General features: G+C 40.8%; 1 protein-coding gene across 1 annotated transcript; it reads right to left on the bottom strand.

The window, feature by feature from the left end:
• Positions 1 to 2,842: 2,842 nt before the first annotated feature.
• Positions 2,843 to 17,584, bottom strand: Reg4 (regenerating family member 4). Its single transcript, XM_047533471.1, has 5 exons — positions 17,518 to 17,584; positions 12,032 to 12,129; positions 10,617 to 10,754; positions 7,103 to 7,208; positions 2,843 to 2,910 (listed from the first exon to the last, which is right to left on the bottom strand). The coding sequence occupies exons 1-5, from the start codon at positions 17,582 to 17,584 to the stop codon at positions 2,843 to 2,845; spliced, it is 477 nt and encodes a 158-aa protein (XP_047389427.1).
• Between the last annotated feature and the right edge of the window lie 293 nt (positions 17,585 to 17,877).

The raw sequence follows: 17,877 nt of genomic DNA, 5'->3' as shown, positions 1-17,877 counted from the left end.
CAGAAGGAAAACCAGTTGACTAGAGAAAAGGGATCAGGGGAGGGAGGAGGTAAGGAAGAGGGGAAGTATTGGGGAATGGAATTGACCAAATTATGTTATATGCATATACAATATGTCACAATGCATCTCACTATTATGTATAATTATAAGGTACCAGTAAAAAAAAATTAAGTGATGTAATTTCCAGTGCTCCTGTGGTTTAAAGATACATATACAGCTGCCATTTTGTAAAACCTTAGCACATTTTCAAAATCACTTGAATCTGTGTTTTTCTGTTTGAAATCCTACTTCGGTCCAAAGAAATGTTATTTTCTTTGAAAAACAAAAACCAAAACCTGTCCTGGTGATTCTGTTGAGCCATTAGTCAAGTTACACCTGAATCTCCAATCTATTTATAGACTGTGAGATAACATAAACCAGCAAATTCTCTTTTCATTGCGAACAGTCCGGTTGTCATAAGCTATTCCATACATATCCCAACACATGTCTATTTCCCGAACCCCTTCTTGGCCTTATATTTTCACCACAAAACCTGTCTTCTCATATGGTATTATTTTAGTTTAGTACTTGTCTACTTCTGCTCCCCACTCCTGCTGAAATGCATGTTCCATGATGACAAAGAATTTTATCTGGTGGATTTTCGCCCTCTAAAATGAGTTCCTGGCAAACAATGTGTATTAAATAAAGATTCGCTGAACGATAAAACTACTCAGTGAATCATTAAGGATTATTAAAATTTCACATGCATAGTGAAAATCATCATAGTTCTAGAGTTAATCATGGACTAACCTAGCTCTCTTTGTTTTTTTTTTTTTTTTTTTTCTTTTTTGTGGTACTAGGGAGTGAACTCAGGGTCTCACATATGCTAGGCAAGTGCTCTACCACTGAACTACACCTCCAGCCCTAGCCTAGCTCTGTAGTAAGAAGGATGAATACTTGTCCATTCGTGGGAATGTCACAAGGATCCCAATGTGTACATACAGATTACTGGCATTTCAGAAATTACAGGAAGAGTTCTATGTTATTATATCACAAAAACTGTGTTAAGGTGACAATGCTTTTCAGTTGGAATTACTTTAAAATAATTTTCAATTTTATCTTATTAGTTTTTGGGTTTGATTTTCATTGATATAAAATATATTTTTAATATTTTTAATACATTTACAGAATGATTTAGGTTTTATTTTATTTTAATGTATCTATTACTTTTTGACTTTTCATATTGTTCATTCCTACTTTGCTATAATGAGACATTATTCCTACTGGAAATGTAAATGAATTAGGAAGGAACAGTGAGCCATAGTTTCTTTTATCTCTTGGTATCTGTCTTAGAAAAAAATGAGACCTACTTTGAGGGGATATTTTCATTCATATTTCTTTGACATTCTTTTAGTTTCTATAGGTAACACTGCAAAACCAGGCACTTGGCAGGGTCTCTGGCTCCCATCCTCTGGCAGTCTGGATTTATCTATTTTCTCTCTCCAGGAATCTGGTACTTTTCTTTCTCCAGCAGCAACTTGTCCAGGACCCTTTTACCAGCTGGTGGTTGCTATTTTGCCAATACTAATTCTATTCTTCCAAAGGATGACCCTTTTGCACCTGTCTATCATCTCATCTGAAATCTCACTACTAACAGATTTATCTTTTATATGGATAGTGCTTTTTAATGCTTTTGATGTTTTCTTCTTTGACCATGAAGAGAATGGTCCTTTCTTCACTGAACCCTTCTTTCAACCAGCACTCAGTAGGTGGTCTTAGACTGCTGAGGTGATAGGAATGTTTTCAAATCAGGAAGCAGACTGCATGTTTACTGGCTGGCTAAGCAAGTAGAGGAAGCAAACTGCCTTCACCCAGCCTGAACTCCCTTGGAGGTCTTGCTTTTCCATCTAAAAAATATGGATGTGATCCTGCCAAAGACTAGCTTCTATAATCAAGTCCTTATTATTTCTTCTTATATTGCTATACAGATGCATGATCTAAAGGGCTTAGTATGTTTGAGGGTACAATTATTTCCTCATGATTGAAGTAACCACACAATAATCTCAAACCTCAAAGCAAAGAAAATTGAGAAAGGCCATGCAGGTGGCTCCTAGGCCCCTGGTCAGCCCTGCTGCGCTAGCTGTGACTGTTTTCCCCATTCCCAGGTCCCCATTCCCCATAATCCAACGACTCCCACTCACTCATCCCTGCTCTGAGGTTGGCAGGCATGGCACCGCCTTCTCTCCTCTATTCAAACCAGGGCTGCTGCTGAGCAGGTGGGAGTTAGAAACTCAGAGGAGAAAGATGAAGAAATACTTGGGAGTACTTCTGAATCTAATATTACCTTTCCACTCACTGAATTGGAACACAGCAGCCTCCTATGTATATAACTATTTATTAAAAGAATTTATAGTCCAGCTCAGCCTAGTAGGGACTCTAGTGATGAATGTTTCCATGGTTTAAAGGAAAAATAAACAAGTGGCTGGTGGGGTGGGCGTGGGCAAAGGAGAAGCTGAAGTGGACAGAAGCTCATTCTTGTGTTTCTGCTCTCTGTCTTTGAATCTTTACTGAGTTGTTTCCTTAGTTGGGGATGCACGCCCCTAGCCTGCTTGAGACAACCAGTGAGAGGGGAGGAAGAAAAAAAAGTACTATAGAAAGGGATTATGGGGTGAACATTTAGTGTAAGAAGCCATTATCACATCATTACTGAGATCTCTAGGCCTAATAAAATCAGCGCACTAGAGACCTTATCAGCCTTAGTTGCTGTGTTTACTGTCTAAGACAATGATCAGATTTAGATAGCAAGGCAGAGAAAGAAGAGCAAGCGGTCTGTGCAAGGCTTGGCAGAATCTTGATTCTTGCTCTATGGTCGGTATTTGCACAAGAAGTGTTGGCGCTTGCTGCATTCATTTTTGTTCCAAGTTAAAAAGTCTGTAAGAGAACAAACAGACATTTAAATACATCCAGTTCAGTACTGAGTTTACCAGAGCTATCTTGTTGTTTTGCTTGGACAAAGGTTCAGTGATGGCTATATTATGCATCAACCTGATCAGGCGATGAGATTCAGATGTGTATGAGCTGCAAGTTGTCTAGTAGTCTAGATGCTATGGTGAAGGTATTTTGAGTTATGATTGACATTTAAACCAGTAGACTTTGAGTAAAGCAGGTTACCCTCCATAATGTGGGTGAGCCTCATCTAATAAGTTGAAGGCTTTAAGAGGAAAGACTGAAGTCCACTAAAGCAGAAGGAATTCTGCCTCTGGATTGTCATTAGACTTAAGGATGCAGTGTTGACTTTTGCAGGAATTTCAAGCCTGCCAGCCTGCTCTGCATGCTTCAGACTGATCAGCCCCCACAATTGCATGTGCCACTTCCTCAAATCTCTATTTATAATCCTATTATTTACATTTCTCTGGAGATTCCTTAATATTGCAATTGCGAACAGAAAGAAAAAACATTTAAAGGTCACGTGCCATTGCAAAAGCTCCATTTCTTCCTGCTTTGGAGGAAAGCAAGGCTTGACATGAATTTACAGAAAATATCTTGTGTTTGACACAGGGTGCAGTGAGGCTCTGGGGGTGCTCCTTCTTAAAGTCCACCATTGAAAGTTTATAGTTGAGCTCTAAAAAGCTCTTGCTCAAAGTCCAGAGAACTGGAAGCTGCTGAAACCAGTCTCGTCCCACCATTTATAAAGATGAATTAAGCCAGGAGCAGGCGACCTTTTGAAGGACTGAGGTGCTTTTGAGGAGAGGCTCAAATATTTCCCTCCCCCCAAAATCAAGTTCCTCAGAGTCACTTGTCATCCCAGGGTGAACTGCTACAGAGTGATGAGTCTTTTCCCAAGTAGGCGTCTGTTTGGGCTTTGGCCTGCAGACCTGACCCTGTTGCCAGTGTGTGTTTTGCGGGTGTGTGAGAGCTAGGAGAGAGGAATGAGCGCGCCCTCTCCCATTCCCAGTTCTCAGGAGGCACAGAGGCTGCACTGCCCTTGTCCACATCCTTGGTGCTCAGATTTAGAGACACAGAGTGCAAATACAATGGGGAGGACAGACTTGCTGGGCATTCTCACAGTTCAGAGCAAAGAGATGGTGCACAAGATCACTAGCATGGAAATCACCACAAGGGTGTCTGCTTGAATCTGGTTTGGAGCATAAGTGCTTTGGGTGTTGCTTGAGATGGAGGGTGTTCTTAGTGGGTCCTTTTGAGGTGACACCCATAGAACCCATAATTAAGCTGGAACAGCAGCTTCAAGCAGTCAAGAACAGCCAGCTCACCCCATGCAGCACCTAGAAAGGTATCAGTTTTCTCTCTCCTTGTCCCTTCCCCATCATGGGTGGGGAAATGCAGAGAAGGGGGAGTAGACAAGCCTCCTCCCCTTTGGGGCACAGGAGTCATGAGCCCAGCCTGCACTGCAGTGGAAGCACATCATATGGTTGGCACTGTTGTTTCCTTCAGGCATCTGAGGCACAGAAAAATAAGAAATCTTCCTGGGGTCAACACAGCCCAGTCAAGGGGAAGAACAGGAATTCTACCTGGACACTGAGAATGCAGAACCCCTACTCTTGACCACAAACTAGCTTGAACATGAAATTTCTTTATAAACTGCAAAATGAAGTTACCATTATTAAATATCTCAAAGTGAACCAAAGATAAGTCAGGAAACACAACACCACCAGGGAGTCACAAAACAGTTACACTGTGGTATAAAGCAGAGAGTTCCAAAGGATGACCAAAGGACACACAGAATAAAATGTCCTTTTTTTTTTCTTTTTTCTAAATAGAAAAAAAAAAAAAAGGAATGAGCCCCATCACTGAGAGAGAAGAATGTGTGTGTCACTGTGCACTGCGGAATCACACACTTTGAATTTTAAGATTAAAAAATAGAAAGTGAACCTGAGGGCAAAAATCCATTCTACAGATAGAAAGTGACACCGATGGGATTGAGGGCAATGTCCCTTCCAATTCTGCCTTCCACCTGATTTTCTCTCAGCCTTGGTTCCTTGCTTGTACTTTCTGTGTGGAGCCTGTTCTCTGAGTCAAGCTGAGGTGAGTAAACCCAGGAGAAGAAGGAGAAGCGCCAGAGGGGATGCTCTCGAGAACCTGAGGTTCTCCATCACTACCACACAGGTAACTTCACAAAGGAACATCATCATCTGATCACGGGCTGACAGGGAACAGACATTTTTTGTTTGAGAACTTTGACCAAGGGAAAACTCAGGAATCTGGGTCTGGGAGGGACTCTGGGAAGCATCTGGTCTACCACTTCCCCAAGGTCGGTCCATCTTCCAGCCCTGGAGAGTCTGATGTTATAGATCTGAAGTGAATCCTGGAATTCAGTCTAAAATACTCCTCAGTTGATCTTTTTGTGTCATTAAGTCTTTCTTCAAACGCTTTGCATATGTTTCAACTACAGTGAACACTACACTGTCCACCTTTTGCTTGGTTGACTCTAGCAATGGGTTTATCATGACTTCCTGGGTGAACCCTTGATGTGTTTGGATGGTGCCGAGAGCTCAGCTTTCTCCTTCCTTTGGGTAGGCATCCACATTTTGGTAGCTTCTGCCAGTGGGTCTCGGCTGTGCTTCTTCAGCTGAGCTGACCTATGCCTTGAACAGCAGCAGCATGGGCACTGCTGGTCTGTGAAAATCCCCTCTCCAGTTTTCTGTCTCTGAGGGTCTTCCCCAAGTCTGTCTCCTCATGTCCACCCTCCCCACCTTTTCTGTTACAAAGTTTATCACTCTTGTTTGTTGTTTTTCTTATAAGCTTTATCCCTCAGTCATCAATAAACCAAAGCAACTGGTCCCTTTTCCACCTTAGACCCAGTTCCTGAGTGCTTGACCCAGGCCCTGCACCAGCCAAATTCTTGGCTAGGAGAGAGTCTGGTATCACTTATGGTAGTCTTTTAGACTCACAGGGATGTTCTCAAATACACATACCCTTTCACAACTTGAAAACTCTGTGTTCTTATTTTGCCACTGAAATCTTCCATTCATTTACTGGCTGTGGTTCTCAATCCCCAGTGAATCGGACCCCAGAAGGGAAGTTTGGCAATATCTGGAAATATTTTTTGGTTGTCACATCCCAGGAAGCGGGGTGATGCTTCTGGAATCTATTGAATAGCAAGAACAGGGATGCTGCTAAACCTCCTGGATTGTACAAGATAGCCCCCCACAACAAAGAATTCCCATTCCATAATCATTGGTCATTAGTACCAAGACTGGAAAACATAATTTAGTAGCATAAAGAGCAAAGAATGAAAGCAAGCAAGGCAAGGAGAAAGCCCAAGTGACTGAGGGCATGCAGCCTGCAACTGAGGTTCAGCCACTGCACAGGACTCAGGGAAACAAGCAGGAAGGAAGAACTCAGGCCAAGACTGGGTTTCTAGGGCTCATCAGGTGTCAGGGGCGGGCTCTGAGGGCCCCAGAGCTGCACCGTGGCCTGATCTCTAAGATGGCGCCTGGCAGCTTGCCAAACATAGCTGCACTCGTAAACAAGTTTTAGGAAGTAACTCTGGTTGGCTGTTGTACATGAGGCGATCCTGGTATCTGCCTAGAGACTGTTCCTTGATAGGCTGACTTTCCTGGTAGTCTACTCTCTGATAGGCTGATGTTCTCAATATAAATCTGAGACTTGTGGAATAAAGCTTTTTGGTTCCTGTGATGAAGAAGAGCGTACGCGTTGTGATTGTCCCCGCGGGCGGTGGGCGATCATAATCAGGAACCCTAATTTTAAAGGCATCAGGAGGGATTCATCTGTTTCACTGTATACACTTACTCCCTGTGGCCTGGGTTTACCAAAGTGGGACATGTGTCCCTTCAGGGGATACAATATGATTTTAAAATAAATATATTTAAGAAAAGAAGTGAGCAGATTTAAAGAAAATACAGAGTAAATTGTTGAACAGGTTTGTATACTGGTATGGCAAAGACCGTTAAGTGGTCACAGACGACTGAGGTTTGGTAAACATTAGCTATGGCAATGCCATTGTCCTGAAGAAGGAGAGAACTGCTTCTCTTTCTATAGGGGGAAAGTAGGGAAGGAAGGTGACCATTTCCATCTTTGCTCTCAACTAGTCAAAGGAAGGAGCCATGATTGGGGAAGAGGTACAGGATGCAGGGGAACTTACTGTCATTGTAGCCTATCTCTGTGCAGTGCCTATTCCCACCCGAGGACCTGCCACTCCAGGATCTGTACAGGTACGAGGCCCCATCAATCCACTGCCACTGCTGCCTCTGCAATGAAAGGAGACAGAAGAAATAAACACGTCAGCAATCCTACCTGCCCAAGTCTGAGTTCCCTTGGGCCTCTTCAAAATAGTTTTCACTGTAAAAACTGGGAAGTGCAGAAATGTGCAAAGAAAAAAGAGAAAAGTTACTACATTAAACACTGAGAGGAGAAAATTACTGCTATATCAGCAAATTTACTTCTGACATGAATGTCTTCATGGATCATTACATTTTTATGTTTTGTTATAAAGAAATAATATTTGTATATTCTTATAGGGTACAGTGTGACCACCCAGTATATACATATACAATATGTAATGATCAGTCAGGGTAAAAGCACTTTCATCTCTTCACATAGTCATCATTTCTATGTGTTCAGAATATTCAGTCTTCTAGTTATTTTGAAATGTATCAGAGATTGCTGTAGACAACAGCTACCCTATTGTACTATGGAAAGCCAGAACGAATTCCTCCAAACTAACTGTATTTTGGTGCCCCGTTTCCAATCCTTTCCCTCCACTGAGGGTAGGAAGACTTGTTTTTTTCCTGTCTCTGGTGACCACTATTCCATTCCATTCAACAGTTTTCACATATGAGTGAGAAGATGTGTCATTTTTCTGTATCTGTCTTATTTCACTTACTCTAACAATCTCCAGTTCCATCCACTTTGCTGCACATGACAGGATTTAATTTTCTTATGGATGAATAAAATTCCATTGTGTATAGGGCCATATTTTCCTTGTCCATTGACCCCTTGGTTGATTCCATAACTCAATTATTATGAATAGTGCTGCAATAAACTTGAGAGTACAGGTATCTCCTTGACATAATGATTCATTTTCCTTTGGCTAAATACTCAGTAGTGAGATTTCTGGCTCATATCATAATTCAATTTTTAATTTTTTAAGGAATCCTCATACTGTTTTCCATAATGGTCCTGCTAATTTATGTTCCCATCAGTAGCATGCCAGGGTTCCCTCTTCCCTACATCTCACCACCTGTGTTCTATTTGATAATAGGGTGAGGCAGCAGGTGGTTTTGATTTGCATTTCCCTGATGATTAGTGATGTTGAACATTTTCTAGCACTCATTGACCATTTGTCTGTATTGTTTTGAGAAATATCTATTCAGATCTTTAGGCCATTTTTTAATTGAATAAATTTTTTTGTTGTTTTTTGAGTTCCTCATATATTCTGGATATCAATATCCCTTGTCAGATGAATAGTTTGCACATATTCTGCAGACTGTCCCTCCACTCTGTTGATGGTTTTCTTTGCTATATGGAAGCTTCTTAGTTTGATGATTTTACTATTAAGGATTTTACATTTTTATCTATTAACAATTGCTCTTAAATAGAACTTTGCTCTTCAGAGATTATCTATTTTTGCCTTTGCTTTTTAGGTCCCATCAAAAAAAAGTTTTGCCTATATCAATGTTTTAAAGTATTTCCCCAATGTTATAATCTTTTTTTTTTTTTTTTGAAAGGAAGAAAAGTTTATTTGACTCAGGTTTCAATAGAGCCCATGGTCTCTGGGCTCTATTGCTTTGGGCCTGTGGGAATGCAGTACATCAGAGTTGGAGCACAAGGTCTAGGCCTCACCTTCTAAAGTTTCTACCATCACCAAAAAGCATAAGAGGCTAAAAACCAAGACTTTACAGATGGGCCTTGGGTGCATATTCCAAATTCAATTAATGAAAGACACTAAAGTGGTTTAAAAAACTGCAACTACTTGAACGGGGTAAAAAAAAACACTATTAAACAACATGCCTTATATCATGAGCATCATGGAGAATAATTTTTCTCTATAGAAAATAATGAAAAAAATCATTACTATACACTTTTGCATAAAACTTTCAACATGTGAAGACAAAATATATAGATTCATATTAGAATCCCAAGTCAAGTCAAACTGCATTCACCAAGATAATTTAGAATATATTATCCAACTCAAGGGAAAACAGACTGTACATGTTTTAGCAAAGAAAGTTAAACATTAGGAAGTAACATTTTAATCTTTAAAATATATACTCAAATTTGTAACTTGCTTTCTAAATATTTTTAATGGGAAAAATATACTATAATTTTCCTTTATTTTCTTCTATTGATAGGTATATTGTTTCTAAATTACAATTATTATAAAGAATACTGCTATGAACACTTTATGAACAGTTCACAAAACTGTTTCATATTTCAAATTATTTCCTTATGATAGAATCTCAGAAGTAGAATTAATGGGCCAAAGGGTATGGATATTTTGAGATTATTGATGTGAATTGCCAAAGTATGTTCCAAAATAGTTCAGTTGTAGAAATTACATGCTCACAAACTGGGCATAGGAACAATTTCTCTATATACTTAAAAATATTATTCATTAAGAAAAAGCAAAAGTTAGATAATCTGACAAGGCAAACTATATTTTCTTACTTTACACTTTTTGACTACCAGAGACATTACTCAATTTTTAAAATGTTTGTTACTTATTTTTCTCAGTCATGAATATAAAACATTAAACTACAAAAATGTTATATAAATAGATGTAAATATTTATCCTATCTCTGAAAAGCAGAGTTATGTTTAATAGCAATTGTGAATAGATGAAAATGTAAAATTATGGTAGTCAAATAAACATCATTAAAAGATGAGTAACTATATAAAATGTAGCAACAGTGATCAAAGGTTACCCATTTTCTCATTATATTCAAGAAGAGAAAAAGCATGAAGATATTTATGGGTACATTCTAAAGGATAAATATGCATTCATGGCAGATGTGATGTGAATGTCTGATATCTCTGGCAGCATGACCAAGAAACAAAGTTTCGGGGTTTTCTCCTGTGTCCCTATGAGTTTAGAACCAAATCAAAACTCCACAAAGAATCTATAAAACGCAACCTTATGGAGACCTCACATGGCATTCCTTACAATGAAGTATTGATGAAAGATACAGCCAGAGTCCAGTGAAAAAAACTCAAGGATAATGAAAAGAAGTAACAGTATCTGAGAGAAAGGTTAGCAGAAAATGTTCAACTTTCATTCGAGATTTAATGGAGATGTAGTTAATCTGAGTATCATGACAAGTCTCCTTATGTACGCACACGCACGCACACACACACACACACACACACACAAACACACACACATATATATACTTACATCAACCTATTTTTTATTTTTTAGAAAGCTGGTAATTTCACTTTCTAAGATTCAGGATGACCTTAATTAGATAGAAGTTCTGTAAAATGGTGTTACAGATCTGGGTTCCTGACCCTGATGTCTTGACTTTTGTCAGTTAGAAGCAGCTGACAGAAAGATCCACTGCCTGTGCCCCTATTAGTAGGCCAGGAGACCATTTCCTAGAAAGGGGCTATCTTCCTGGCTTTTACAAAAGACATTCGTGGGCCATGTTTGAGGTTACCTTCTGTGGGTCATGCAGGCCAATCCATATGGGCTGGTTTCTTTGATAGCCACTTATGTACTCTGCTATGACGTTGGCTTCCTTTAGAGTCAGGATAGATGCCAAGTGGGCTCCGTTTCCATATGACTGACACTCAAGCTGCACACAAGGAGAGGTCCCATTAATGATGCCTTGACATTTCAAAGCACAGCCCTCTCCTTGGAATCCTAGTGTGCCAAGCAGAAGGGACTCACGCAGTCCCCTCTTTCTCCTCCAGCAACCAAGACCTAAATCCCACAGGAGATTCCTGTCACCATGGGAGAAGACAACGTCACAGAGTCAGGCATGTGAGGAAGAGGCAGCACAACGCAAAGGCAAGAGATTTGGGGTCAGAGGAAGTGCCCAGGGTCCTGGTCTTGCGACTTGTTAGTGTTTGTGACCTTGACAAGTCACTTCACCTCTCTGAGGTTCAGTTTCCTCAAAATTACAGTTTGGGAAGTGCCTTTGCCTAATGCTCTCTCTCCCCACCTTCTTCCTTCCATTGCACACATTCTCTCTCTCTCTCTCTCTCTCTCTCTCTCTCTCTCTCTCTCTCTCTCTCTCTCATTATTCATGACTCAGCTCAGGAAAGCAATGTGTTAGGGCAGACCTCCCTGGGTTTTCCCTATTACTTATTTTTGGTATAATCTTAGAAAAGTCATCTATGCTTATGCTATGTTGGCATTTTCTGTTCAAATGTCAAAATCCTTACTCATCCTGTACTTTTTAAAGCCAGAGATTATTTTTGAGTCCTCAGTAGGTATCCCGTGGTAGGTGCTCCATCCTTTTTTTTTTTTCTTTTGAGTTATGTACAGGAGTTCTGAGACTACCTGGAGCCCAGATCATGCCACACCACACCCCCATGGCTTCCCCAGTCAGTTGCTTCAATTAACCACAATTCAGAGAGACAACAGTGAGTCTCCACTTACTTCAACTGGCTATTTGAGTATGCCTTAGACAAAATCTCAATGAAATAACATCAGTACATTTTGGGGTTTTATAGAGCAATGAGACCTCCCATTTGTTGGGATTGCCTCTGTTCCATGCCTTTCTACACATTACTCTCTTTCTGGCAAATCTCTCTCAGGAATTCAACCATTTTTTCCTGGAAGTTCCTGGTCTTTTCATTCTCCTTCGTTCTATGTTGAGGGCAGGGGCTTTTTCCTCTTCATTCGTATGTCCTTGTAACCCATCCAGGGCCTGGGCATATCGTATCTGCTTTATCGGTGCTTACAATATGGAATGAGTTGAACACAGCAACCCTCTTCTTTCCATTTCACCATCCAGGTGGCTTCTCCTCAAAGTGCCAAGGAAGGTCTCTTCATTCTGAATCAAATGATATCTGGGGCTCTGGATGACCCCTTTCTTGAAAGAAGTCAAATAATCAAATCCCTTACCTCAGCATCAGACCAGTTCCTCAGCTTCCGGAAGTATCCGTAGCAATTGGATCTGTAGTAAAACCATCCAGTAGCACAGCTGGGTCTCAGGATGATATCTGTGCATAAACAAAAGCAATTACAAGTCATGAAAGCAAAAAATAGTCAAGGCCAGACATGATATAGCTTATAGATTCAGAACCTTTTGAATAAAAACATGGAAGAGTCTCTTATTCAAAAGGTCTTTGCTGCATCATAAAAAATATACATTGTTAATCTTTCTCCCAAGTTCGTCCAAGGGACCTGTGGCCTTCTACCAGGGTAGCTGAGCAGTGGGAAAAAGAAAATAATCAGAGCTTTCGGGGACTGCTGGACACTGGTTCTGAACTAACACTAATTCTAGGAAGTCCAAAACAATACTGTGGCCTAGCAGTCAGAGTGGGGCTTTCGCAGGTCAGGTGTTCAATGCAATTTTGACTCAGGTCTGTCTTACAGTGGGTCCCCTAACCCCAAAGTGGTTATTTCCTCAGATCTAAAATGCATAATTGAGTAAACACACTCAGCATCTGGTAGAATCACACATTGGTAGTTGAGACCAAACAACTATGATTCAAGGCAGCACAGGACTGGAGGAGGGGTATAAACTGGTGGTTTTAGGCATCAATAGGAGGAAAGAATCCTTGTAGTAGGGATACATGGGACAGGTTCAAGGCAACTTAGCAAGAAGTAGAGCACAGATGGGATGTGCTTTTGTAGCAAGGGGAGGGGACATGTTGGGGAAAGGGGACACATTGGGCAGAGGACCAGCAGATGGATGTGCAAGGCATGCACAAAAATAGCAGGACCTTAATTTTGCCTTAAGAACAGGAGATCTGTCAGGCAACTGTGGTAGACAAGGACTGGAGAGGCCTAGAGGCCAAAGAAGCCATGATTCAGGGCAGCTCACATTCTTGCGGCTCACCAACTGGTGAATGTGCCCCATCACTTCATCTGAAAGTTAATAAAGGAGATATGTTGGGAAGTGCAGAGGGGCTAGATGACAAAGGGAATGTCAACCAGCAGTCTGGGTTTTGTGGCACTGTGGCTACACTCGGACACCATGGATGGGTACAGGGTCTTTCCTCTCACAGTGGATGTCCACAGAGCAGTTAGAGTAACATTCCTCTCTTCCCAGTCAGTTGACACCTTGTCATCCGTTTGCCTTACTCTTCTGATCTATTTCATCTTCAGGTGCTCCCCACTGCTTTCGCATAAGCTCCCTGTTCATTAGCATTTAAGAATTTTCTCAGTCTAGCATCCAACCACATCTTCGTGTGCTGCAGTCTCAGCTCTGGCTTGGAACAAGATGCTCATTATAGCTGTAGAGCCTTCCCGTGTGCAATTATATCTATGAATGATGGGTAATGACTGACCCAGCTAAGAAGGAAAAGTTCTGAGGGGCACCCAAATTACACTGCCATCAAGCAGCAAAGATATTCATTTATTTAAATGCCTTGCCATCGATTTCCTGTAGAAAATTGAATGAAATTTTATGTTAAGAAAAGAAAGGCTTTATGCCACTGCTGCTCCTACTGCTGTCACTATCACCAAATTCTATATAGAAATTATTTACTTGGTGCCAGGCACTAAGCAAAGGGGCTTATCCATATTATATTTTTATCAGAATAGTTTAGGGGGATAAGGAAACAGGCTGAGGTGGTCACCTGCCCAAGGTCAGACAGTAAGATGGAAAAGCTGCTTTTCAGATTCTGTTCTAGGTCTTAAAATTCCATGTGCCTGCCACTAACCCTCCCAACCTTCAATTTTATAAATATGAAATATTTAGAAATTAGGAATTTAGCAACAGAAATAATCAGCATGTTGGGATGCTTCACTTATGATATCAGCAAGAAAGAAAGCAAAGAAGACCCTTGACTCTTGAAGTGAAAGCTGATCTTCTTAAGAAAGAAGCTTAAGAAGGAGATCATCGATTATCATCTGTAAAGGGACAGCTGATGAACCGGGGTCCAATTTCTGAAAGGGGCAGCCTGGAGATACATTCAGAAGCAAAGGTTCTGACTTAATATTGGTGAGAATATTCTGAAAGAAGGGGCAAGAGGAGCTCAATTCTTCCACCCGAAGTCTGAGGACAGAGCCCTGACCTCACACCCAATATTCCTAGTGCGGTTCACTCTGAATTCTCTCGTGAATCTTGAAATGCCTCTGCTTGTCACTCTGTAGCCAAATGGGTCAGGACAGATTCTCCACCACTGTGGCCTTTCCTTCCCTGACTCTGGGTAGTGACAGCAGAGATCCTAGGGTCTCACACAAAGGATCCAGGGTGGGTGGAGAGTCAGGGCAAAGAAGACCTAATGTCATGCTTCAGACCAGGCAATCAGTAATCTCTTTTCCCCTCCTTCCTTTCTCTGTGTCTGTGTTTCTTTGAGGGCTTCTCTCCACCTTTGACCATCTCTCTATTTTCACCATTCTGTCTCTGTACATCTCCAGGTCTTTCTATGTGTTGGTTTCTCTTTCTGTCTTTCCACTCCATGTCTCTCTGCCTCTCTCTTTCTCTTTTGTCTCTGTGCTTTGTATGTCTCTCTTTATCTGCAATTCTGTGTTTGCCTTCTGTTCTTTCTTTCTCCACCTTCCTCTCCCCTCCCCTGGGCACTGCACTAGTGCAGCTCTGGCCATGTGCCCCCTAATGGAGAAACTTCAGCTCCTAGAAATGCAATCAATGCTGCTCTGCTGAGGCACGGCTGTGCCTTCTACTGCTTCACACATTCATTGAGCCTTTACTCAATGACAATTACTCAGACAATTTATGTCTATTCTAATCATCCCTACAATAACCCTATGAATCAGGTACTTATATACCCATGTTCCAGATGAGAAAACAAAGACAAAAAGAAACGGTCATGTCCCAGGATCCCATAGCAAAAAAGTGACAGAGACAAGATTTTGCCCCAGGCAGTCTGACTCCAAGTAGAAACTTTTGTCAACTTAGTCACTATTTTCAAACTATTTGTTTTAAAACAAACATATTTGTTCCGATTGCCTTAACTACCAGACTCTTCCTGAGAGATAGGGATGGCTATCCTCATTATACAGATGAGGAGATCTACTCAGGAAGATAAGTGACCCTCTGAGGTCACCAGATGGGGAGTGTGGTGGAACCTGGGGAAGGGCTCAATGTTTTTTTCAGCATACCTAGACCCCAGACCCCAACTCTTGTGGTGCTAGAGCTCCTCATTATATACATGCAGTGACAAGAAGTCTCAGCTTCTGATATCTGGTCTATATTTCTCTGACTGTCTTTCTACACCACTTACCAGAGGAGCAAGCTCAGGAACATTGTTTAACCTCCCCTGGTCTTGTTTCCTTGTCTGTGGAGTGAGGTTAACAACATATCCCTAATTCATAGAGTTGCTGGGAGGATTAATTAGGTTAATGCATGTACAATGATTAGCACAGAGCCCATTATATTGTAATTGTTCTGTAAATAGTAACTGTTAGAATTATTGCTATTAAAATAATCATCATTTTTACTGTAGTCAGTGCAATATTTTTGAAAATATTAACTGGATGAAGCTGTTTTATTGTCTATGAATCATGCTGCTCTATGTCTCTCCAACCATTGCACTTGTCCTATGCATTGCTCCAACGTGAAGGACAGTCACAGGCCAGAACAAAGACTTGCAGAAGCGATAAGAGTTATAATCATACCATAGGTCCTGTGGAGAGAAAAAATTCCTTTCTAAGTTCTCCATACTTCCTTTAAGTGCAAGATCAGACTTTTCCCATAAGCCACAGTACACAGAATACATAGTTTCTTTATGTAACATATATACAATATATGCTCCTGGAGAGGGAAACTAGAAAGGTTGGCAAAATCCAGGGGTGGGGCTGTAGCTTGTTTATTATTCCTCAGGATATAGCAGAGGCAAATGTCAAGCCTCAGCCTGAGATCAACCTAGCACCAGAGGAGCAAGAAATTACCAGCCATGTAGAAATGGCCATGGAAGGCAGTTGTTCAGGGAAGTTGGGGCAGTTCTGAAAAGGTGACTGATGTCCATCAATGGATGAATGGACAAAGAAAATGTGGTATCTATACACAATGGAGTTTTATTCAATCATAAGGAAAAATAAAATTATGCCATTTACAAGAAAAAGGATGGAACTTGAGAACATTATGTTAAGGGAAATAAGCCAAACTTGCAAAGTCAAGGGTTGTATGCTTTCTCTCACGTGTGGAAGTCACAGAGGAAAAGGGAAAGGAAAGGTTGCTGGGTGGGGGGAAGGTGATCTCATGAAAATTAAAGGGATATCAGTGGAGTAGAGGAAAAAGATCAGGAGGAGGAAAGAGGGGAGGAAAAGGGAAAATAATAAAGAATGATATTGGCCAAATTATATTGATGTATCATATGCACATACAAATATTTAATAATGAATTCCACCATTATGTATAACTACAATGCACCAATAAGAAACACAGGAAAAGAGAAATTGTGATCGAGTCCCCAGAATCTGAGTACCCATAAATGTTTGAAAGAATTAGTAGCTGGAAACAGCTGTGGGGTTGAGGACAGAGAACCACCTAGTATGACATGTAAAGAGTAGAAGATAATAAGGATCACAGATTTCAACTCTAGGGGCCAACATGGTGCCCAAGAATGCTGCTTTCTTTTTCCTTTTCCAAGGGCTAGTGGGAACAATGCTAAGTTACAGACAGCGATGCTAAGCTAAGGATCCCTAGAAGGCTTTCTTCTCAACAGAAGTGATGCTCAAGCCAGGATTCTTCGTTCTTTCACATACAACTCCCAGAAGGTCACATGGGACTTAGGGCCAGAAGCCAGTCAGAGCAAAACATGGTCTTGCTATTTGACCTTGGGCAAGTCTCCACCCTTCTCCGGGCCTCATTTTTCTCATAAATAGAACAAAATAGTTATATCACATAAACCCACATTTTATGGAAATGGAAGATTTCAGATATTCCATAATATTTATTCTTAGCACACTTGGATCTCCCCCTACTTTCTCCATTGGTAAATTCAACAGCATTTGCTTCCTACTTTGTTGACATGGTACTTTGCACTTGACACTTGGCCTGTAAGTGTAGAAGAGACATCTCTCCAATTAGGTTGCATATCCTTTGCAAACTGGAGTTTCTGCTATGCTCGAATAGGGAAACAGTACGTAAATATTATGAAGTTCTGATTGTAGCTATCATTTATTGACAGTCTGCTAAGTGTACAGTGTTTTCAAACAATTTCTGTATCCTTCCCAATAAACTTTCAAAATTTATTTAAGTCTAGCTTACAACCATCTAGGGTGGGCTTTGGTTTGATTCTAGAGCCTTGAACTTTTACCACATTGTTGTTCATTTGAACCTTTAATAAGTATTTCCTGCAGTACTCAAATGACTTTTTTTTTGGAGGGTGGGAGCAGAACAGGGAAAGTCCATGGCTGTTTCATGAGCACTGTGGGATCAACTGTGGGCTCAGTTCTGGCTCAATGGCCCTACTCACCACCTAGGACTTCAGGGTTGACCACACAGCTCAGCAGTAGGAGCAGTCGCATGCTTTTGGATGCCATCTTCCTCTTCCCCTGGGGACAGTACTTTGTATACTTCAACTCCAAGAATCTCGGAGTCCTTGTTAGTTTTTTCTTTGCAACTCCTAGTTTCTCCTAGATCTGCAATTGGGACACATTTTTACCAATTAAAAGGACCAAGGAATTTAGACACCAAATCTCATAAGGAAGAAAATATTTTTCTGGTGAAATCCAGATTTTTGCAATGAGAGAATATAAAGTTAATGTAGAGATCAAGAAAATTTCATTTATAAGATTTTGTTCTTACCTGCAAGGTATTCTGGACCAGTGCCTGA

The sequence above is a fragment of the Sciurus carolinensis genome, chromosome 1 (assembly GCF_902686445.1).
Source record: "Sciurus carolinensis chromosome 1, mSciCar1.2, whole genome shotgun sequence".
NCBI lineage: Eukaryota > Metazoa > Chordata > Mammalia > Rodentia > Sciuridae > Sciurus > Sciurus carolinensis.
The sequence above is the reverse complement of the archived record's forward strand: the minus strand, read 5'-3'. Positions and strand labels throughout refer to the sequence as shown.

Bases quoted from the DNA above. Each gene is read 5' to 3' on its own strand.
- Reg4 (XM_047533471.1), bottom strand. From the start codon at position 17,584: ATGGCATCCAAAAGCATGCGACTGCTCCTACTGCTGAGCTGTGTGGTC. The intron at 12,130-17,517 runs GTGAGTAGGGCC...GTTTATGCACAG, and splicing joins CAACCCTGAAGTCCTAGGTG to ATATCATCCTGAGACCCAGC. The intron at 10,755-12,031 runs GTAAGGGATTTG...CCTTGTGTGCAG, and splicing joins GGAACTGGTCTGATGCTGAG to CTTGAGTGTCAGTCATATGG.